Source organism: Schistocerca serialis, chromosome 3 (genome assembly GCF_023864345.2).
Source record: "Schistocerca serialis cubense isolate TAMUIC-IGC-003099 chromosome 3, iqSchSeri2.2, whole genome shotgun sequence".
NCBI lineage: Eukaryota > Metazoa > Arthropoda > Insecta > Orthoptera > Acrididae > Schistocerca > Schistocerca serialis.
In genome coordinates this window covers 200,771,229-200,796,169 of record NC_064640.1, presented here as the reverse complement: position 1 = coordinate 200,796,169, position 24,941 = coordinate 200,771,229, and the positions used below count along the sequence as shown (strand labels likewise).

Genomic DNA, 24,941 nt, shown 5'->3' with positions numbered 1-24,941 from the left:
TTGCATGGAGACACCAACTGGTGTCTTTTGCAAACGTCATAGCACTTTTTTACAAGTTTAGTACAATCATATATACATATGTGATTACATATACATGATACAAATGTACCATTGTACCTAATAAGGCACAATATTGGGTGTTACATCGTACCTATTACAAATATTCAGATTTCACACAATTTTATATATATATATATATATATATATATATATATATATATATATATATATACAATAATTTATCTTAGTTTAATGTTAATATTAACTTAAAGAATATAAACACTTGTCAATCAAGAAATATTTCAGTTTCACTTTGAATAAGTTCCCTTTGTGGCACCTTATAGAGCTCCGTAATCTGTTGTACCATATTTGACCACTAATGCATGGATTATGGTCTGTTGTTTTTAATTTTGTTCTTTGTCTGTAGTAGCAGTCTTTATTTCCTGTATTATAGGCATGCATATCAGAGCACTTTGTTGCTTTGTTTTGACGTGTCACAAAAAATATAATTAATTTGTAAAGATACGGTGAGTAGACTGTGAGGAATTTATGATGAACAAAGATTTCCCTGCATGAATCTCTATACCCTAATCCACGGATAATTTTGATTGCTCTTTTCTGTAGAGTTAATGGTCTGTTAATATGTATGTCGGCAGCACAACCCCATATCTCTATCCCGTAATTAATCTGTGCAAAAATGGTTCTATAATAAATTGTTTTTAATGTATGATGAGGGACTACTTTTGATAACTGTCTGATTATATGTAATGAACTGCTGATTGTACTGCACAAAAATTTGATATGGATTACCCATCTTAGATTTTCATCTAGGTGAATACCTAGAAATCTGCAGCCTTCTGTGTCCACTACTTCAATTCCACCTATGTTACTGATAGAGGTTTGGTGTGAGTTTGTATGTATAAATGGCAATAACTGAGATGTACTGATATTAACTTTCAAACCCTGATCTTGGAAATAAGTAGTTATTTGACGTAGTCCCTCAGTTGCTACCAACGTTAACTCATCATTTTGTTTACCAAGATATAACAGTGAGGAATCGTCTGCATAGGTTACCAATTGGGAGTTGAAAGGTTGCTCTATATCATATATGTATACTAGGAAAAGGAAAGGGCCCAAAATTAAGCCCTGGGGTACACCTTGTGTGACTGTCTCATATTTGGACTGGAAATTAATGAACTGATTATTGATTTTGTAAGTCAGCTTTGTACATTGCTTGTGGTTAAATAAATATGTAGCCAGCAATTGCATGGATGCAGCATTTACATTGTATAACTCAAGTTTACCTAAAAGTAACTCATGGTTTACTGAGTCAAAGGCTTTAGTAAAGTCTAGAAATGTGCCAGCTGTTTGCATTCCTTGATCGAGGGCACCATACGTTTTGTGAAGAAATTCCGTAATTGCTGTAATAGTACTATGATCTTTTCAGAATCCATGTTGTGTCTCTGTTAGGAACTTATTTTTCAAGAAATAGTCACTAAGTTGTGTCAGCAGCACAACTTCAAATACTTTGCTGAAGACAGGTATTAATGATATGGGCCTGAAATTTGAAACCTCTTCCTTGTATCCTTTTTTATGCACTGGTTTAACTGTGCTCCATTTCAATACATTTGGAAATGTATGTTCTCTGATACTGCAGTTTACCAGGTGGGTCATTATTTTAACTAATTCCTTATTATATTTTTTAATCACATTACTACTCAAACCATCCCATTCAGATGGGAACTTATTCTTTAGGTTATTTATTATCCTGCCTATTTCTGTTTCACTTACTATTCAACCCGGCGTTAGCGTGAGCAGAGAAGATGGAATGTGTTCATGCTTTCACTGTAATTACATAAACTACTTCCAAGATGCTTATCACAATCCAAACGTTACGAAAGAAAACATTCGTTGTACGTACTGACGCTACTCTTACCGTAAGTAAAATTTTATTTTCGTTTTATGTGTCACTTTTACGCTACTACATGGTTTCCACCATTTTCACCAATTTGAATACTACTGATACCAATGCAGTACTAATACTCTAATATTACAAGCTATGGAATGCCAGAGAAAGATATATTTCTGTTAAAATAGGTTGTGTTACTTGAGCTTTTATATTCAACAAGTACCTTGAAAGTCATTTACGGTTTAACACTTAATAGAAAGACTTGTGGCGTCGTACAATGGGTTTATCGTTTGGGGTACTGCAAAATGCTCTCTACCCTGCATGCCACCTTACATGGATGCTCTCACATGTAGTTTCAAAGACTTCATTGAAGTGGCGCCACTTTACGTACATGTGGAGCTCTAGCCTCAATGGATTGGGCCACTAGCACAGTCTAACATAGACTGTGGCCACTAGTCTGTTTGTGCTCATGAATATCTTTGGATTAAAAATAGTTGATTATTTTTGCGTTTTCTACATTTTTTTCCCTACTATATTATTTCTTCTTCGATTCGTTTTCTGGTTTTTAACGATTGAGACGTACAAAGGGACTACTTGTCTTCTTTCGTTTGTTCATGTTGAAATGTTTACCTTTTACAAACCACATAAAGTGTAATCTCACGTTTGTTGTTGCTTAGTCGAACATCTTTGGATCACGTGATTGTCTGTGGCGCATATGCCGAGTGACGGAGCGAGCGTAGGGGAAGAGTTATCAAGGATTAACTTGTTTCTTTGCTACCACTGTTTGTAATTACATAAATTAGCGCCAAGATGCTTATCACATTCAAAACATTACAAAAGAAAACATTCGTCATAGATTTTGACATAAATCTTACAGTAAGTAAATTTTCGTTTTGTGTTTTGTAGTGACTTATATGATTGCACGTTATTTGCTCCAGTTTCACCATTTTTGATATTCTTAAAACTACATGGCATTGAATTTTTTTAAAAATAAAAGTGTCTAAGAATCATATATTTCTTGTAAAATGTGATGTTTTACTTGAACTTTTGTATCCAGGAGATGACTTGGAAGTCATTTACAATTTAACACATTCGGATCTCCAGTGCTCTCTAAATATTTGGCCTTCGCCGTTTTCTTGTACCCATTGTAGTTTATAGCAGTATTTTGTGGATATTACAATGTGTATCATTATCATCATTAGGTGAAGGAACTGAAAGAAAAAATACGAGCCGAGAAGGGGGCAGATTACCCAGTTGAAAACCAGAAGCTTATCTATGCTGGTAAGTATTTTCTATATATGTTATGGTGCTGTCATACAGTGTTCTGTATGTTACTTCAGCATCGTTGGAGTACGTTGTTGGTTCTGTAAAATATGGATTGCAGTGATTGGACGGGTTTATCAATTTTGTATTGAATCATTCTGTGTGTTACCTGAATTGCTGCTGTTGTATGTCTCGCTCGCTGTGTAGTCAGCTTCAAATGTGAACAATATACGTCGTCATGTAGAGATCAGATGTTGTGTCATTTCGCATTTTTAGATACTTGAGTCTTATTTTAAGACGTTGTGTTTAAGTAAGATCCACATTTTTCATTTTTAGACGTCGGAGTACGTGTTAAAACATGGTAGTAAACAATGAAAAGGACTTGCTCTCGCTTCTGTCTGTGTATGCAGGCTACCTGAGCTAGTAATGAAGTAAATACTTTTTTTATTTACGTATGTGCATGAGGTATTGACGTCTTCCATTTCGTTCGATATAATTCGCACACTGTCTGTAATTTGGATACAACAGAACGAAAAAGCATTTGGAAATATTTGTGTGGAAAACTACCTGAGGCCCACACCCAAATTGACTGCAAAGGCCAAAGCTGGTGTGCTCGCTTTATAATTGTACGTTCCTAAATGCGACACACTGATAAAGTTTGTCAGTTCCAGGCACTGAACAATGTAACTGTGTAAAAATAGCATGTTTGCTGAAAGCGTATCCAGTATGGTATGTTTTGAATGAATTTAATCTGTTAGGTTGGCACTTAGGTTCACAACATTTTTCCAGAAGTTTAATAAACGCAACAGATACGCATAATAGAGACTTCAGTCATCAGAAGTATATTGTCTTTCATTATTTACAGCAATCTGCCAACACTGCCATAACCTTTAGATTCCATGACTGGCAGTCACTTGGTGTTGACGTGAGGAACTTGTGGAACCATGTTTGGAGCACATTTTCACCTGGAAAACTAATTCTCTGGAGGTTGTTTGATAGACAGCAGAAAATATTAATACCTGAGGCCGCAAGATCGGCTGAATAAGGTGGAAACAGAATGACTTCCCAACCAAACTCGTGTAGTGTTTTTGGTCAGTTTAGCAGAATGCGGGTGGTTGTTGTCGTGGGGTAGCGTCACTTCGCATAGCCTTCGTGGTCATTGTTCTCGGATTGCAACTGCAAGACGTTTCAGTTGTTGACAGTAAATGTCAGCTTTGATGGTTACACCTCAGGGAAGCAATTAGTAGTACACCACATTGTCGCTGTTCCATGATATTCATAGCATTATCTTTTGTGTGGGCACGGTTCTTTGTATGGGGTGTTGCTGCTTCATTTGGGCTCAACCATTCCTTTCTTTCCCGTATGCTACCATAATAACACCATTTCTCGTTACCAGTATCGATACAGTATATGAATAGTCGGTGTTGTTCAGGAGACGAGAAAGCAGAGAGGCACGTATGGCCACCCATTGATTTTTGTGGTTTTTGCTTAAAGCAAGCAGTATCCATACACCAGATTTCTGAACCTTCCCCATTGCATGCAAATGTTACACAATGGTTGGATGATCACAGTTCATCACATATGCCAGTTCTCGAGTACGCTGAAGTGGGTCATTGTGGATTAATACGTTTAAATTATCATCAACCCCTGAAGGTCTTCCTGAACATGAAGACTCACTGATGTTAAAATGATCCTCCTAGATTAGATTAATACTTGTCCCATATATCATGAATATGACACTTCATGATGATGTGTAATGTGTCAGTTTAACAAAATTTTCTTATTTCCCATAATTCAATTTTTAAAATAATGATTGCATGATTACTCATTTATATCTAAAAATTCTATTGAGTAGAAGGGTTTGTCAATCAGAAATTCTTTTAATTTATTTTTAAATGCTGGTTGGCTATCCGTTTGGCTTTTGATACTATTTGGTAATTGACAAAAGATTTTTGTGGCAGCATAATTAAGACTATAGAAGTCCAACCGTTCTCCTAGTGTTGTAGCTATGCACATTGCCATTGCCATTGCTTTTGAATTTGGATGGGTTCTTATTAACAAATTTGATTGTGGATATGTATGTATATGTAAGCTACTGTGGATATCCGTAGGTCCTTAAATAAATGTCTGCGGGTGGGCTCCACTGGTATTCTGAGTTCTGATTAAATGCTTTCGTGCAGTGAATTTTTTTTCCTTAATGATGTACTGGCCTAAAATTTGATGCCATACGAAATCAGTGAATGGAAATTCACACAGTAGACTAATTTAGTGATATGTCCACCACCTAAATTTGCAATGACCCTAATAGCATAAGTAGCTGAACTCAAATGTTTCAGTAGATCATCAATGTGTTTCTTCCAGTTCAGTTGTCTCATCGCTGTACCCAGCTCTGACGAGCTCTTTATTTATCAACGGTGTCGAGATTCCTTAAAATGAGAGAACCATTTTTATGCCATGCTCTGTCCATTGGTATTATCCTCATACAAGGTGCAAATGTTTCTGGCTGCCACTGCCAGTGTCACCCACCTGTAGAACTCCAACAGAAGAATAAATTGGATGTGTTCAGATTTTTCCACTTTGCAGTCCATATTTCAGTGTCCGCAGCTCCACTCACTATCTCAAAATTACAATATGTTAACTCAAACAGCAATAGTGAATTAAAAATAAAAATTGACAGTTGATAAATAAATCCATAGCAGCCAGAAAACGAACATTCAAAACAAAAATGCTATGCAAACTTATGCACTACCTAGTACGTGAGGTAATAAATCAGTTGAAAATGTCATAATGCTACAGGTTTCAGTTTTATGCCTGCTATACTGTTACATGTTTCATTAGACGGTTTGTTTTATGAGAAATGAAACCAGTATTTGAATGGAAATAGCAAAGTGTATAACCTTTGTCTATTCGCCATGTGGTGGTCATTTTACAATGGACAAATACATCAACAGGTTAGTAGCAACTTTGGCTTTACTTGTTGTCTACTTTGATTACATTATGGTATTTAAAATCTTTTGAGGCTCAGCATAGGGAGCACGATTGGTGAGATGAATATCTTTCTCAGAAACTACAGTGTGCAAGAATTGCTAATAGGCATCACGTTTAGAGAATATAATGCCTTCAGAAATGAAATGTCTCTCATGGTATAATGGGTAAACTTAGAGGCAGTAATTTTTTTTTTTTTTTGCAATGTTGTCTAAACATAATAAGTTATAAGGCAGAATGTACACCCACACTTCTACAGACAGTTCCTTTAATGTATAGAGCACCAGTTTTTAAGATCAGGTGGAAAAATTAAATGATAGATGTGCAGCTGTAAGCCATAAAGATTTGACTGGTTTCAAGATTGCATAGTTTTGTTACAACAAGGCTGACGTGTGCTGTAAATACTCACAGGTAGCAATGTAAAATGCTTGGGGATTTATAAGTTGGGGCAAATGCCCAAAATGCATAAATACCTGTGCATTTATGTGTTTTAAAGACTGACTGATAAGTGGCACTTATAAAAAAATAATTTTAAACTGATATTTTGTATTGTAAAAGGTGTTTTGCAACACTGCTTCTGTAGTGGTTGGTTAACAGAGTTTAAAAAGCTGCTTGAGAGTTAGGGAAAAGTTATTAGGGGAGATAAATTGGACTGTAAACATAACTATATTTTTTAATGAGGTTAGTTCTTAGGTAGTAAATAATAAAAAAGAAAACAAAACTCAAGTTTAAAAGAAATTTGTGAAATAAAGTACAGTTTATATTAAGTAGGTACCCTATAGGTAGTATTTTTACTTATACTACAGAAAAAAAATTAGAGTAAAAAAAGTTTATCCATAATGATTTTAATTGGGGATGAATCAAGTGCCGATTCCACAAGTCCGAGAATTGCTGAGTCTGTAGGAATCGACTAGTATCAGAATGGAACTATTCTGGAGCCTTAGACATTGATTCTTTGTTATAAAATCTTTTTTATAGTAATGTTCTCATTTTGTCTTCAGCAGTACAGCTATATGAAAGTAAATAAAGAAAGGAGCAGAATACAAAACTATAGTCTGTCTCAAATGTCACTACATCTGACTGACAATAAAGCATTGTTGCGCCCTCCCCCTTCCCCCCCTCCCAAAAAAAGTTTAACATTAACGAGTACATTTGTTAACAAAAAATGCATGCCAACTGTTTATTACTTCCAGTAAGAGGTTTGTTATCAATAATCATCCTTCAGTAGATTTGACACGAATTGTAAAGTGTGTTACATTACAAAGCGATGATGTAAGGTTAACTTTTTTACTGGCTTATCACTACACAGCTGTTCAATGTTGTGTGTGTGGGGGGGGGGGGGGGGGGGGGGGGATGCACGCATTCACGGATGCAGCTCTCAGTAACACATGCCCTTTAAAAGCAATGAATGACATATGTATGTTAAAATGTAAACATTTACTAACTTCTGATATCGAGAGTATTGTCCCATTTGTTATTTTAAGTGGTAAGTTATACATTCTAGCAGTAAAAACTTTAAAAAGTACTTTTTTATATAAATGCCCTGATTTGTGGACATTAAAACTGCTTTGAGTAAATGCCCATTTATAAATGTCCTGCCCACTGGGCATTTGCCCGGCCCACGTCACTACCCACAAGGGTGGGCCTTATTGTTGCTACTGCATTTAAATAAGTTACTTTCAGGCATTGTCTTTTTTGATGTGGTAGGCTAGTGTCTAGATCAGGGCCAGTGCCCCTCATGTCAGTGTTTCTGTGTTCTTGTAAGTTGACAATGTGTCTGTTTCACATACCCAATACAGTGGTAAAGTCACTTCTCTGTTGTGTTGTCACAAAAATTTGAATTTTTTTTACAAATATGCCACAAATTAAGAGATTTTAGTTAAGTTAGGACCTAACAGTAGAGTTTAAATTGCTGTGACTGAAACGAGCAGCAACAAAATTTGTTATATGGATTGTCACGAGCATTGGACTGTTTCATCTAAATGTGTTAAGATTTATGAGTTTGTGGTCTAGTGATGTGAAATTGCAACAAAGTTTCCTCGTCTCTTGCTTTCTCATCGGTTTCGTAGAACTGGCAGTGGACACTACCTCCCTCCCCCGTTTTCCATTGTACCGTGAGGTAAATGCGGACATCATTGCTGCACGAAGTTGTTAGAAATGCAGTACCCTGTAGGCCATGGTCTAGACATTTACTGGTGTGGTATGCCCTTATTTCCTAACAGTTTTGAACTAATATACCCAGCCAGTCACAGGGGCTTACAGTTGACTGTTGACTGAGGTCTCTTCAGTATTACTGTTACCTCATCAGATCAAGCAGAGAGAAATCTGTATCTGGTTTGTACAAAGTTGGTAGCAGCTCTAATAGCATAATTAAAAGGCTATTGAATGGAATGCTTTTGTAACCAGGGTACAGAGAAACCCTAAGAGAGAGATCACCCATTTATTTTGGATAACCAAAGTTTGTTGCAGCACCTGTCTGCTTTGGTCTGTGACCTATAGTCTTCTGGTAAACTTGTGAGGGAGCAGAGCTTTTGGTGGGGGAATTGGAATTCCACAGAAGAACTGTGGAATTGCTGTACAGGCACACCAAAAATCAGACATCAATTTCCTCTCTAGCAGTGTAGTGCACTGTGCAATGATTTGTGCCAATTCTTTTCGTGTGATTTTAACTACTGCCCTCAGTCAGTTTGGTTCGTATATTCAGAGATATACATATTCAGAATTAATCGATAAATGTACTACATCACAAGAAAATGTGCACAATATGAAGAAGTAGTATTTGCAGAGTAAGTAGTGTTTGGTCATCTCAAATGTTATTACAGTTAGTATTGAAAAGTCAACACAAAAAGAACTGTTGGAGAATATTGCCAGCCCACTCTAAGGACTGCAGTTTATACAGAAGTCAGCCTTGCCACAGTGTGACACATTAGAAAGGAATCCTAAAATAAACAACACAGTTAACTGGGCTCTCCAAGAATTTTGGGAGGAAACCCCTGGTTATACACACCTTTACAAGATCAATGATTCAACAAACACTGGAGGACTTTATGTAATTCAAGAAATAATGGTGTCATTACACAAATTACACAGGCCAACGATGGAAAAACTTTTTTGCTGAAAATACCTTATTCTTATGTTTTGTAGGGTGGGGAATCCAAATATGATACTTAAAAAACTGTATTACCCACCATTTCTTCACATTTTGCAATTAAATTTATTAAATTAAGCAATTTTTTAAAGACTTTAATAGCTTTTATATAGTTAAAATAATTTAAAAAGGAGGTGTAATGAATATAGATGACATTGGTAGCACTGCTGAAAAACATTTGCAGGCAAAGAAGGTTGATTCTGTTTTTGTGTTAACAGATGGTGTTTTGTTCACTGTCAACCTAACCTAACTTTCCCGTTTCCTGTACATGTACTCAGTACAGTGTGTAATCGTTGTTGTAAAAATTCTGTTGACAAGTTTTTGTTATATTTGTTGTGAATTTTGTTATATTTGTGGTGAATTTGTGATTAAAAGACATGAAAGAAACATTACAGACTTTGTGAAAATGTTTATCTATCATACTTTGGATCTAAACTTGATCAAGATAAATCTTGGGCACCGCATAGGGTATGTTATGTGTGTGTTGAAGATCGGATAAAATTGTCCAAAATTGAGAAAAAAAGCCTTTAGATTTGCTGTTCCTATGATATGGAGGGAGTCAAGAAATCACTCTGATGATTGCTACTTTTGCAGTGTTGATATTACTGGTCATAATTTGAAAAACAAGAAGTTAATAAGTTACCCTAACCTTCCGCCTGCCATCCAACCAGTAGGGCATGGTGTAGATTTGCCGGTTCATTAATCACCAGATGATTCAGTTGAAGTATTTTGTGATGTACAGTGTGATTTAGGTGAACCAGATGATGAATTCCATTGTAATACAGAAAGTCTAGAGCCCAATTTGTTTACTCAGACTGAGCTTAACAATTTGGTTAGGGATCTGGGCTTAATGAAAGAAAAAGCTGGATTGCTTGGCTCTACACTAAAAGAAAATTTATTGGCAGTTGGAACCAGCACATACATGTGTAGAAAGAAAGAGCAGAAATTTTCCAAGTTTTTTCAACAAGAAGATGATTAAGTGTACTGCTCAGACATTCCTGGTCTGATGAATGAGTTTGGTATTGAATACAAAAAGGAAGACTGGAGGCTGTTTATTGATTCATCCAAAACTAGTTTAAAGGCGGTTTTATTACACAGTGGTAACATGTATGCATCTATACCTGTTGAACATTCTGTACATATGAAAGAAAGCTGTGAAAACCTAGAAATAGTGCTGAGTAAAATAGGCTATTCTGCTCATGGTTGGATGATATGTGATGATCTAAAAGTAAGATGCATGCTCCTTGGTCAGCAAGGTGGCATTATCAAATTTCCATGTTTCGTGTGTGAATGGGACAATAGGGCTAGGGATCAACACTGGTGCAGAAAGAACTGGCCTGTGAGGGAGTCTTTAAAACCTGGTGAAAAGAACATTCTATGCAAAAACCTTGTAGATCCAAAAAAACATACTCCTACCACCTGTACATATAAAGTTAGGCGTATTGAAACAGTTTGTAAAGGCTTTGCGTAAAGATGGACCATGTTTTAAGTATCTCTGTCAAAAGTTTCCACATGTTTCAGAAGCTAAACTAAAGGAAGGTGTCTTTGTCGGACCTGACATTAGAAAACTGATGTTTGATGTTAACTTTGAATCCACAATGACCTTAAATGAGAAAGAAGCATAGGTATCATGCAAGCCAGTCGTAACAAAGTTCTTAGGACATGAAAAAGACTCAGAATATGTTTTAATTATAGCTACAATGTTAAAGAAGTTTAAAACGGTGTGATGTTCAATGAGCCTTAAAGTTAACTTTTTGAACAGTCACCTTTATTACTTGCCGGACAATATGGGAGATGTTAGTGAGGAGCAAGGATATCATTTTCACCAGCACATTAAAGTGATGGAAAAAACACTACCAAGGCTGCTGGAAAACCAAAATGATGGGGGACTACTGTGGGTCACTTCACCGAGAAGTTCAGCAAGCGACTCATCGTAGAAAAAGCTACACAAGAAGCTTCAAAGAAAAAAAGAGAAAGAAAATTCAAGCCAATTCCAGCTGACAAGTGAAACCACTATTAACACACATCATTGTTTTAAGTAGCTTACTGTAAATACAACCCATGCTTATGTTGTACCAAAGCGTTTCATTAATTTCCCCATTTATCGCGTAGCATATGATTTTTATACTATATGATAAAAAGCATGTTGCTCGAAAGCTATGGGTGATATAAAAAAAATTAAGGCTAGATTTGGATTCAGCTCATAAAAATCTATAAAGATCTGCTATCAAAGTAAAAAAGTTTATTTTAATTGCATTGGCCTCTGTTATGTTCTAAAGAACACAGTGAGCTTAACCTTCACATTTGACCAAACTTTTCTAGCTCTTTGGGCATGTCAGTTCTGTGCAGAAAAGTAACTTTTTCAGTCTGACCACCTCATATTTCTTTCAAATTTACTATATTCAATGATCCAGATAAGAGATGGAAAACTACCAATTTGCAGAGGTATGTGACAGTTGTGAAGAATGTTACAGGTCTGCAAACTTTGGATATTGTGTGAAATTTACACATCTGTCTCAACATAATCCATATGCAGCAATTAAATATACATAATTGAAAAGCTAATAAGTAGAGGTACACATTCAAGAAAATACAATATAGAAAAGATCTTTGGTTGGTGGGTGGTGCACATTCACAGCTCTCGTAAAGAGAAGTGTTTAATTGTGTAATAACAATTAATTAAGCCAATATTACATCATAATTAGTAAATTAATACCTAGTGTAAGCCATCAATTGAAGGGTTCACATTTTTTGCGTATTTTTGGAAAAAAGAAAACATTTCATAGGCGCGAGTTTTGGACTAGGATTTGTTTACATTGTGATATACTGTAAGGTCTGTGATTATTTCAATAAAGTAAAGTTGTGCTGTGCCGAAATAAGTTGAAACTTTATACAGTGTAGGCTCAGTTCTTTGTTTACTTTTGTTTCATCGCGTAAACAATACATTTCTTCAGAAGTTTTGAATTAGTATCCAAACTTTAGGCCTAAACTTTCTAAGAAATTTAATATATTGATTGAGTAATTTGCGAAGTTATTCTTGTTTTAACTTGGACTAAAGCTACTATTTGTTTGCCATGAGTGAGAAGTGTATGACTTGCCGTAGGAGTGTTAGTTCCAGTGTGTGGTGTGAGGGTTGTTGCAGTTTCTTTTACTTTGATGACTGTAGTGTTGTGGGAATTGGGGAAATAAACAAGGCTCATTGGTTGTGCAGGATTTGCTGTAGAGATAGGAAGATACTGGGACAAGAGGAGAAGATTGCTGCCCTTCAGGCGGAACTAGATAAAGTGAAACTAGATCTGGAAAGGTTAAGGGGGGAGAAGGGAAAAGAGAGGTAGGAAGTGACAACAGGTTGTAGAAGAAATAGGACGTTTTCAAACAGTGTGGTTGTGAATGTGGAAAATAGGTTTGATCTGTTGTCACAGTTGGAAACTGATGAGCCACAAATAGATGTAGGAGGAGACAGGACACGACAAACTTTCAAAAAGTGTTTGAAAAGTAAGAAGTCAGAAAAAGCTGTGAAGAAGAAGGTTTTGTTTGGTAGTTAACATGGTAGAAGTGTTGGCCAACTGTTACAGGATGAACTAGGGTCGGGTTACCAGGTCACAAGCTTTTTTAAACCTAGTGCAAGTCTGGGTCAGGTGATAGAGGATGTAGGATGACTTTGTAAAGACTTCACAAAGGAAGACACCGTGGTAACAGTGGGTGGGGCGGGCAAGAGCATAGATAGGAACTGAAATTATTCAATTGAGAGTGACCTGGTAAAGATAGCTTCAGCAGTCAGATATACTGGTGTTGGGCTTGTGTCTGTTCTGAGTCGCCATGACTGGTCTCATTTAAACTCTTCTGTTACGAGAGTTAATTTAGAGGTGGAATGGCTGCTTGGATCGGGTATGGGGTCTCATAGCGGTGTGGTTCCTGTTGACTCTATCAGCAGGTGGGATTATACTAGGCACGGCCTTCACCTCAACGGGAAAGGGAAGGGAAAACTGTTTGGGTTAATAGAAAATAACTTGGGAGGGGGGGCACTGTCGCAAGTGGTAAAGTACCAGTGGCTACAAGTGACAGATCAGCAGTTTTTGCAGGATAGGGATAGCAGAAACAAAACGTGGACAGAGACAAGCTGAAAATGACATTCACATTCATAAAACAGGCAGCCAGAAAGCAAATTGTAATGTACACAGTTCACGCAGACAACCTCTGATTGAAACTAAAGATACTCAAAAATTAGAATTGGCAGGAAAATTAGGTTCATCCAGTCATAATTCAGCCAGTGCACAAAATCAGCTATCACTATTGCATCAGAATATCCGAGGACTAAGGGGTTGCTTATTTGTGTTGAAGAATTAGAGTTGAGCAAACCAGTTGATATAATTTGCCTCTGAACATCATGTGACCACTGGTGTGTATATATATATATATATGTTAAATGTTACAGGATTCAAGTTAGCTTCTTATTTCTGTAGAGGAAATATGGAGAAAAGAGGAGTTCCTATATTTGCCAGAAACTGTTTTGATTTCAAGAATATTGATATTAATACATTTTGCTCAGAGCAGCACTTAGAAGTTTGTGCAACAGAAGTAGTATTTCATAATAAGTCCTTTATAATAGTAGGTATATACAGATCTCCTTCAGGAAATTTTAACCTTTTCATAAAAAAAACCTGGAAGCTCTGCTGTCCCATCTTATGGCAAAAAAACAAGGAAATGTGGTTTCTGGGGATTTTAATGTGGATTTGTTGAAAAGCTCTGTCAGTGAACAATTGTTGCAGTCAGTAACATTATCATTCAATTTTTTTCGTGCTGTGAACTTTGCTACTAGGATATGTAAAAATGCTCTGAGACTGCTATTGATAATATCTTTGTAGACAAATCTAGGGAAAAAACTCATATCACAAAACCATCTGATCATGATGTGCAGCATCTTGTGTTAAATGTTGAAACTTGTCAGGATTAAAAATCTATTAAATCTGAGTACAGGAGGATAATAAAAAATTCAAAAATTGAGAAATTCAGGAAATTGCTCAAAGACATGGACTGCATAGTTGTTTACAATACATCTGACTCAAATGGAAAATACAAAGCATTCATTAATAAAGTTGCCTCCACTTTTGAGAACTGTTTTCCCCTAAAGGTAACTCAACTCACACACAAGCCAAAAAATAAACCGTGGATTACACAAGGAATAAAAATATCATGTGGGACAAAAAGGAGAGACCGAGCGGGGTGGCGCAGTGGTTAGACACTGGACTCGCATTCGGGAGGACGACGGTTCAATCCCGCGTCCGGCCATCCTGATTTAGGTTTTCCGTGATTTCCCTAAATCGCTCCAGGCAAATGCCGGGATGGTTCCTCTGAAAGGGCACGGCCGACTTCCTTCTCCATCCTTCCCTAATCCGATGAGACCGATGACCACGCTGTCTGGTCTCCTTCCCCAAAACCAACCAACCAACCAACAAAAAGGAGACACTATCTACTATCTAGGTATAGCTCTCAGGTTAGAATTGTAATGCATTACAAAGAATACTGCAAAATATTGAAGCAAGTAATCCAGAAATCGAAACAGCTTAATTATGAGAAAAAGATAATTACATCAGGTAATAAAATAAAAACTGTATGGGATATTGTTAAGACAGAGACAGGTGTGGCCAAAAAGGAAGAGGAACAGATAGCTCTAAAAATAAATGAAACTTTGGTAACAAGTACAGTTAGTGTTGCAAACCTCTTAAACAACTATTTCATTTCTGTTACTGACAGCTCGGGGTTATCAGGTTCAGTGAACAGTGCAATGGAGTATCTGAGACAAGTCTTTAAAAATAACTTCAGTAAAATGGAAATGAAACTCACATCTCCCAAAGAAGTAGCATCCCCTTAAAATCTAAGTATTCCATTGGGTATGATAACATATCAACAAAGTTAATCAAAGAGCGCTCATGCGAGTTAAGTTCTATCTTAAGTTATTTGTGTAATCAATCTCTTTATCAGTGGAACATTTCCAGACTGTCTAAAATATGCTGGAGTTAAGCCTCTTTACAAGAAGAGGGATAAAGAGGTACCATCAAACTATCAACCAATTTCACTTTTGACGGCTCTCTCTTTGAAAAGATTGTGTTCAAGTGTCTCCTTAAGCATCTGACTGCAAATAATATATTGTCCAAGTCACAGTTTGGATTTCTGAAGGGTTCTGATATGGAGAAGCTATTTACACTTACAGTGAGAATGTACTTAATTCATCAGATAATAAATTACAGGCTACTGGCATTTTCTGTGACCTGTCAGAAGCCTTTGACTGTGTGAACCACAGCATTCTCCTAAGTAAATTAGAGTATTATGGTGTCACTGGCAATGCTGTGAAATGGTGTGAGTCTTATCTATCTAACAGGAAACAAAGGGTGTCATTGTGAAATACCTGTGCAGTAAGCAGTCAGTCTTCATCTGACTGGGAATTAATTACATGTGGTGTTCCTCAAGGTTCCATTTTGGGCCCATTGCTTTTCCTTGTGTATATTAATGACCTCTCACCTGTTACATTGCCAGATGCTAAGTTTTGTTTGCTGATGATACAAACATTGCAATAAGTAGCAAGTCAAGTACAGATTTAGAAATAGCTGCTAGTCAAATTTTCACTGACTTTAATAAGTGATTTAAAAGTAATTCTTTGTCATTAAACTTTGAGAAGACCTAGTATATGCAGTTCAGTACCTGTAAGCGATTTCCTTCCAGCATGAATATAAGGTATGAAGACATGCAGATCGAAGAGGCTGACCATGTTAAATTTCTGGGATTACAACTCGATAACAAATTCAATAGGGAAGGGCATACCACAGAATTGCTTAAGCGCCTAAACAAGTCTGTATTTGCCGTGAGAATGATTTCACATGTAGGAGATATAAATATAAGAAAAATTGCATACTTTGCTTACTTTCATTCTATTATGTCGTATGGGATCATATTCTGGGGCAACTCGTCAAACCGAGCAAAAGTTTTTAGGGTGCAAAAGCGTGTGATAAGAATCATTTGTGGTGTAAATTCGAGAACATCTTGTAGAAAACTGTTCAAGGAACTTTGTATTCTAACCACTGCTTCTCAGTATATTTATTCCTTAATGAAATTTGTTGCAAGTAATACATCTATATTTCCAACCAATAGCTCAGTACACAGTATCAATACTAGGAATAAGAACAATCTACATAAAGGCCTAAAATCACTTACTTTGGTCCAAAAAGGAGTCCAATATTCAAGAACACTTATTTTTAGTAAATTGCCAGCAACCATTAAAAACTTGGTTTCAGATAAAGCACGGTTTAAACAGAGTTTGAAAGACTCTTTGATATGCAACTCCATCTACTCCATAGATGAACATCTTAACAGAGACTGTTAAGTCAGCTTAAGTAAAAATATGTGTTAGATTTCAGTTTTGACAACACTTGGTCACAACAGTCAAGATTAGGTATTTTGCGTATGATAAATTTATTAATAGTGCATAAGAGTGTTTCATTCTGACAATGTGTTAATTCTGTAAATATTAGCTGTCCCAGTTTACTGCATTGTATTAACTTATTTTCAACTATCTCCTGACAAATGATCAGGGTAGTATGTATTATATTAAAATGTTTTATGTTTTTATGCCATGCTTTCTAACATGTTCCACACCCATGAGAATCATCTCATTTTTTGGGTCTATGGAATGAAAACTGAATCTAATCTAATCATATGCAACATTGTGGATTTCTGCTATAAACATGGTAAATATCTAGATGCCACACCAAAGGCATCATATCCAAAAATTTATTTTGCCAGCATCAGTGCACTACCAAAATGCAGAACATAGCACATAAATATGAAAGACAGTTTGTTGAAAGTTACAATTCATAGGTAACGTCCAAAAATATGGTTTATATTATTGTAGTGGTATTATGAATGATTTACAATGTAGCTTCAATAAAAAGGCAATAAAGAGTAGTTACCTCTCATTTCATAAATCTCCAGTTAAATTGTTAATGTTCATCGGATTGGATGCAGGGAGAGTGTATGTCCTTCCAGTTGGTGTCACTGGCTCCATTATTGTGACAATGTCACATCTTCTGATGAAACAAGTGTCAGGTTTGGTAGAAAACATATATGGTGGAGACTGTCTATGTGGACGCAAGAAGCTGGCGTGTACCTCATCTGTTTCTTCATAAGTTTGTAAGACATGTACAGCCCACCAATGATTGTCATACAGCCAGGCAACAAATCCACACACGTTAAAAACATCATTTCTTTCCACATAGCCATCACGGATTCTTCTCTGCTCACTAAAGAAGCAGAATATGTCTTTGTTTCTACTATGCTTTTGTCAGTAGGTATTGTACAATGAAGTGTATGGGTACCTGGAATCATATTCTTGAAACATTGCTTCAACTTGCCAAGATCTTAATCGTGATGGGAAATGGATGTATAATTGAAAACACACAAAGGAATATTTTCTTTGCACCATTGATTCAATTGTAATGTCAAAATACAGTTTTCATGAGGTCACTTGTGGCTGGTAAGTGCAGCTAATCTTCCTGAGACAGATTCATGAAATTCTTGCTGTTTTTGTACTGGACAGTACATCCTTCCAAACAGTAGTAAATGTGTTTTGGAGTTGGAAAGGGACTGTTTAAGCAACTGATGAGATTGTGCTGGAAAGAGTGCATGCATGGTGTGTTTCATAAGTATTTGTGCCTGGTAGTAACCTTCAAATTGGTGAATTCCTTGTACTTCATCCTGAATAGTGAAGGAGTAATTCTGTACAAAATCATAGACAGCAAGATATTCATGTACTATCATTTCTTCTTTAATGATTTCAAAGATCTATGCCTGCTGCTGTGTAATACACGAGTGTGATAGGAGTTGTCACGAACTCGATGCAAACACCTCAATGAAATCACCTGTTGATTTTAGTACAGGCTCTAGAACTACCCTGCCTTTGGTTAATCAACATTTGTAGGTAATTTCATCAATGCAATTTCCACCAAACATTATAAACAGATTATCAGTCAGTCTTGTCAAATGTGGGCAATAGGGACATGCACCTAAGAAACATGCTGGAAGCGCAGAACTGCAGGTAACAAATGCTACCAGTGCTTTTATGATGGCAGTGTGTGTTCTTCACACTTCATTAGTTCTTTCAATTTACACCCTTCAACCATTAACTTAAAATTCTGATTGAGACACACAAACAGCATGGGTCCCACTGGCAGAGGCAAGAGCACTGTGCTTTGGCTGCAACTCACTAAATTTTGAGAATCCAGTATTTACATATCTGTATGTATCTTTGAAATATGCATACAATTCCTTGATATTGTGTAACCCTAGTGGCTTCTGCTTAAGTACTCTAATTCCATTTTCTTTCGCAGAGACAGTCCCACACATCTCATGTTATTTTCACAGTAAAAATTATTTACGTGTTGAATAGCTTTCTGACAACATGTCGTACCTGGCTTCGGATTTGGAGACATTAATATACCGTGTTCTGTTATTGACTGTTTTGCTCTTGGTACCATTATAATCTGAAGCGGAAAATAATTCCATAGTTTTCTTTGTACTCCAGCTCTTTGGAAGTATTGTCAAAATTTTATTTTGTCACACACACGTCCTGTATTGTGAAACTAACTTTTCAGCTGGGTTTATGATTTCTCTTTCTCCCTTTTTTCCACACTCTTCTTGTTCCAGTTGTCACATAGTTATGCTCCCTCACTGAGGTAACCTTTTTAAATTTTTGCTTTGGGCACTTTGGCTCATGCTGAAGGCTAGTTTTTAAAGAATCCAGTGTCAGATCCGAAGCAATTTCAGCTTCACTTAACATCATCTCTGGGAGTACCTACCACACCTGATAAAACACCTGCTGTGGTTGATGTGTTTTGTGATATTTGCGTTTTACCTTTTGGTGCAAATTTTTCCACCTAGCGATACCTTAGGATACTTGTTTAACATCCACTCCTGAACATTCCTCAAATTCTTCTGTGCTCTTGCATGATCTGCATCTTTAAATGGATTGCAATAGTATGATTTTGACTTGAAATCCATATTTCACAAACTACTACTAAATAGTTCTCGCAGGACATGAAGACTGCAGATACAGTAAGTATGCCACACCCATGTAACAAGTTATTGATGATTGATTAAAGTAAAAGTCTTTCTGATTGGCTGTTCACAGCAAGAAATTTTCATCAATTTGTCAGTATAGTAATGACTGCTATTGTCTACTGTTCTGGAAAAAACCTGTGTAAATAGCTGCTCACTGCATTTTGCTAGTGTAGTGATGTAGATGAAATAAATTTTTGGTCATGATGCCTTGTATCTTCATATTTATCATGCCTGTGGTAGGCTGTTTGGGCAATACAATATATTTTTTCCAAAAAAGTTGAAGGTGTGGTGTTTTGAGATATTCAAGGTCAAATGTTAAGGCCAGTGACCTTGAATGTGAACATTCATAGAAACCCACCATGTTGCATATCAATGTAAAGCTTTTCAATAATACAAGTTTCATTGCTGTATCTGGATTAGAACAAGAATTATAATCATTTATGTTGGACATATGCATGTAAATTTCACAGTTTCAAAACCTTGCAAACCTGAAACTTTCTTCACAATTGTCATATACCTCTCTGCATATTTGTTGTTTTCCACCTCTTATCTGCATCATTAAATGTACTAAATTTGAAAGCAATCTGACTGGGTCAGATTGAGTGCTGCATTGAATTTCCATGGACTTATCCTTCCAGTCTTGGCAATACAAAATGTTTCCACACCAGTTTCAACATCATATGTCATCACATGTTTCACCTGTTATGACCCATTTCAGTAGTTCTGCATTGTTGTTGACCTCATCTAGCAACTCCTGAGTGACTCGCATTTGCCACTCTGTTTTTGTTTGAAATTCGATAATGTTGGAACAATTTTACCCAAAACAGCTTCATGACATTAGCCAGTTGATATGCTAACATCAACAGCTACATCTCTGATTGTAGTTTGGTGATCATTCGTAGTAATTTTTTTCATATTTTTATCAGTTGATGTACTGAGGTGGCCAAGGCAGTCGTTATCTTCAGTGTATTTATGACAACCTTGCAACAGACTCACCAAAAACAATATTTAACATTTCTAAAACTTTTACATTTTATTCCCTTCTTATTGTAAAATTTAACACACATTCCCTGTTCCATTTTTATACAAAATAAATAATCGCTGATACTGCCAAAGCACATATAAGCGTTTTGACAGTTGACAATAGACTAAATAGCCAATATGTCAAACATTTTGAAGATAATTTTTGGATATATGTACCAAGAGTGACAAAAAAGTTGTGCGAATCGGACTAATTCGAGAAGCGAAATAACCATTTCCCCCTTACTTATTGAGCACCTCTCCTATAGTAAGAATTGATTTCGGTTCAGCCCGTCAAAGAAGACCTCTTAGCGGAAACACAATGAGGGAGTAAGCCTTTAATTACAGAATAATTGCACTGTATTGTGTTGAAAATCCTATCAGAATATATACATAAGTAGTAATACTGGATTTTTAAGGGAAGGAGAAAGCAAACTTACATAATGTGTTAAAATGTGTAAAAAAAATTCAAAAATCTTCTAACTGCATAGATCACATACATATATAAAAAATTAAAATATGGTTAGACTAGCTTCTGTTGTCAGTGCAGTCATTCTCAGCCTATGCTCATATAAGATACGGATAGAACAAAAACTAGGTGTACCAGTAAATACCATATACTTAACAATAACTTACATTTGTATAAGAGGCAAGCACTGTGAAATTCTTTTTGGTTGTAACAGCACATTAAAAATTAGTATGATTCTGCACCTTGGGTAATCAAATCATGGCAAACATAAAATAAAAAATGGCCACCACTGCACCACCTAACTTGTCGACGGCAAAATGAAATGTTTGTGTGCCCATTTGGACTAACTTGACTAATACCTTTCAAAGTCACAACATAACCTTTTGACATGCTGGGTAGCAGAGTGGGAACTTGTCTGTTTGCTTACTAGTTTACCGACAGACTTGAGCATTACTGTGTTTTGTCGTGTGATGTCATGGTGCCACAGTGTATATGAAATGGATTGTGTTTACAGAGGTCTTGTTGGAATAGGCAGTGGAATGCTCTTTTGTGGGATATTTGTTTATAAATAGTTTGAGAGTGCCGTTAGTGATTAATTTGCACTTCCTGAGTGCTGTTTGTGAGAATAATATTGGAAGAGTTCATTATGGTTTCTTTGGTGAGTTGTTTTGAGGGTGGCAGTTGTGGGCATGGATTCGTTTGTGGGTGGGGTGTCTTGTTTATGGTTGGAGATCTAGTTCATGAGTAGGTCCCGCAAGCTGCAATCGGGATGATGTATTTCCTACAGTTATTCAGTTTGATTGCACAATATTTGCAATGTTACGTTTATGGAGGAGGTATGAGATTGACCAAAGTTGCTGCACCTCAGACCAGGGACTACACTCATGCTCATAAATTAAGGATAATTGCAGAATGTAGTGCCACACCATGCGGCACTACACGAAACTGTCACTAATAGCATAGGCACATAGGGAACACACACTACACAGATCTGCAAGCCCACGGTATTGGTGATAAGTTGTGAAAACAGTCCCAAAACACATGTGCTACAAAACGCTACTGTTTTCTGCGCATGTACCCTGACATCAGCATGGGATATGATCGCCACGCAGACGTACACAGGCCGCACAATGGGTTGACATACTCTGGATCAGGTGATCGAGCAGCTGCTGCGGTGTAGCCTCCCATTCTTGCACCAGTGCCTGTCGGAGCTCCTGAAGTGTTCTAGGGGTTTGAAGACGTGCAGCGATACATCGACTGAGAGCATCCAAGACGTGCTCAATAGGGTTTAGGTCTGGAGAAAAGGCAAGTCACTCCATTTGCCTGATATCTTCTGTTTCAAGGTACTCCTCCACGATGGCAACTCGGTGGGGCCATACGTTATCATCCATTAGGAGGAAGGTGGGACCCATTGCACCCCTGAAAAGCCGGACATACTGGTGCAAAATGACCTCCTTATGCACCTGATCTGTTACAGTTCCTCTGTCAAAGACATTCAGGGGTGTACGTGCACCAATCATAATCTCACCCCACACCATCAAACTACGACCTCCATACTGGTCCCTTTCAAGAACATTAAGGGGTTGGTTCCTGGTTCACGCCAGATGAAAATCCAGCGAGAAACACTGTTCAGACTGTACCTGGACTCGTCCGTGAATATAACCTGGGACCAATGTTCCAATGACCATGTACTGTGTTCTTGACACCAGGCTTTACGGGCTCTCCTGTGACCAGGGGTCAGTGGAATGCACCTTGCAGGTCTACGGGTGAATAGATCATGTCTGTTCAATCATCTGGAGACATCTGTTCCAGTGGCTGCAGTAAGTTCCCAAGCAAGGCTACCTGCAGTACTCCGTGGTCGTCTGCGGGCACTGATGGGAGATATCCGTCTTCTTGTTGGTTTGTACACTGTGGACGTTCCGCACTATAGTGCCTGGACACGTTTCCAGTCTGCTGGAAATGTTGCCGTAATCTTGAGATCACACTTTGTGGCACACGGAAGGCCTCTGCTACGACCTGCTGTGTTTGACCAGCCTCCAGTCACCCTAGAATTCTACCCCTCATAATGTCATCAATATGTGTTCTTTGAACCATTTTCAACACACAGGCACCATTAGCATGTCTGAAAATGTCTGCACACTTACTCGCTGCACCGTACTCTGACATGCACCAACGCACCTCTGCATATGTGGACTGCTGCAAGCACCACTGTGCGACGACCGCAGGTCAAATGCACCGCATGGTCATACTCAGAGGTGATTTAAACATGCAAACTTCCCACCAGAGCATTGTTTTGTCATGTATCAGCATTATCCTTAATGTATGAGCATGAGCGTAGTTTGTGTGTTCTGTCTGGAAGGGTTCCTGGTTTGAGAAGTCTAGACTGTCCATATGAGATATTGTGTTATGTTGTTATTTTTGCTATGGCTTCATTTATGTATTGGCTGACTTTGGTTGTTAAGTATATTTTTTTGGTTTTATTTTTTTATTGTGGCATGTATGTTGTGTGTATTTATGTGCATAAGTGTGCTTTTCTTGTACATAGAAATTGTGTTAACACCATTTTTAATGAGTTTTTTGTGTTGTGTTGTGTTGTTAGCTGTTGGTAATTATGTTGCAGTGTGATTGGTAACTATTGTGGAGTTTGAGTTATATGGATGAATTTTGATTTTGCGGTACTTGGCCTTTGTTTGAGATTTCCGATACCAATTTTTATTGTGAGTTCGTTACTACTGAGAATTGTTTGCTTGATTTTTGTGGTAGCATTTGTTTTGCTATGTCTTCATTATTAGGATTGTCATATGTTTAGCTTGCCCTTTCTCAAAAATGCGTTATTCTAGCAGTATATCTCTGATGTCAAATTTTTTTCATGTTATTTTTGACTATTTGTATGTGTAATGAGTGACATCACAGGCGCCACATTGTATAAGGCTGAAATAGGGGTGTCCACCATTTTGATGATGTCATAGATCAAAACTGATGGGTGGTACATCATCTTCAGTTTTGTCCATATTTTTACATAATTATACACTTCAAAGACACCATATTGTGAATCACCACATAGTTGGAAATGAAATGCAGTACCTGTTGTGTTGTTGCCATTTGTTGTTAAGGTTTTCATTTGCCTGCATTATGTGTCTGTTTTGGTTTTTAGCTTTTTCTTAATTCATTGTTGTTCCATTGCTGCAGAAGATGCTTAGTCATTTTTATTTATTATACATCAAACTCTACCTCAATCTAAGAGAATTCTTTGTTACTCATGTAAATGATATTATAGTGTAGGAAAAAGTGTTTGAAAAGGTATAAAGTGTAACCTTTCAGGCAAAGAGTTGACTTGAATTTGTAAGTAAAAATTCGAGTCAGAGGACCATACTGATTCCAGAGGTTGGTTTTACCCCATAACATAATTACGATGTGGCATATGACATCACACGTACGCAAACAGGAAGAAACCGGGAAGTTGACAGTATTTCTTTTTTGTCTGTATTAGTTTTTGGAATGTGGGCTCTGGTGGCAATGATCTGTAACATAGCCTGAAGCCTATGTTCTCTTACATTTGCCTTTGCTGTCTGTTTCAGGGCAGTTCAGACTCATATTTAGTGTTTTGCTGCTGAGGTAGTCTCTGTACAAGATCCATTCTTTCTTATCAGTATTGTATGTACACCAAAAGCTATTTCAGTAGTGTTGCATTTTTTGTGTATTTCTTTTTATTCTTAAAACTGTATATTACAAACACCCTCACAAGGCAATATAGTGGTACAGGAACATTTAGGTAATAACAAACAATTCAAAGGTATTTCAATATTATTGTCTTTAACTAATTATTTATAGCTTTGCAAACATCATAAAGACAAGTCCGTGATTGTTTTGGGGATGGTTTTTATACAAAACTCCAGCCTTTTGTAATATTGATCTTGTAAAAGTTCAAGATTTGCACAGATTAAATGAAAAGTGAATGGGTTCTCTCTCACAAAGATCAGTAGTTCTTTTTGCATGATAAGTACAGTTCTTTTTTTGCTCAGTAGGATGGTGGTAGG

At 36.9% G+C, this 24,941-nt stretch overlaps 1 protein-coding gene across 2 annotated transcripts in view; it reads left to right on the top strand.

Moving 5' to 3' along the window:
• Positions 1-2,599: 2,599 nt before the first annotated feature.
• LOC126469912 (UV excision repair protein RAD23 homolog B-like) overlaps positions 2,600-24,941 on the top strand; it is a 153,604-nt gene continuing 131,262 nt past the window's right edge. Inside the window, exons 1-2 of one of the 2 annotated variants that reach the window (XM_050097277.1) lie at positions 2,600-2,785; positions 3,112-3,190. In XM_050097277.1, coding sequence (XP_049953234.1) covers positions 2,720-2,785; positions 3,112-3,190 — 145 coding nt within the window. In that variant the 5' untranslated portion in view covers positions 2,600-2,719. The remainder of the gene's footprint in view (positions 2,786-3,111; positions 3,191-24,941) is intronic. The other variant, XM_050097276.1, reaches the window with a different exon arrangement.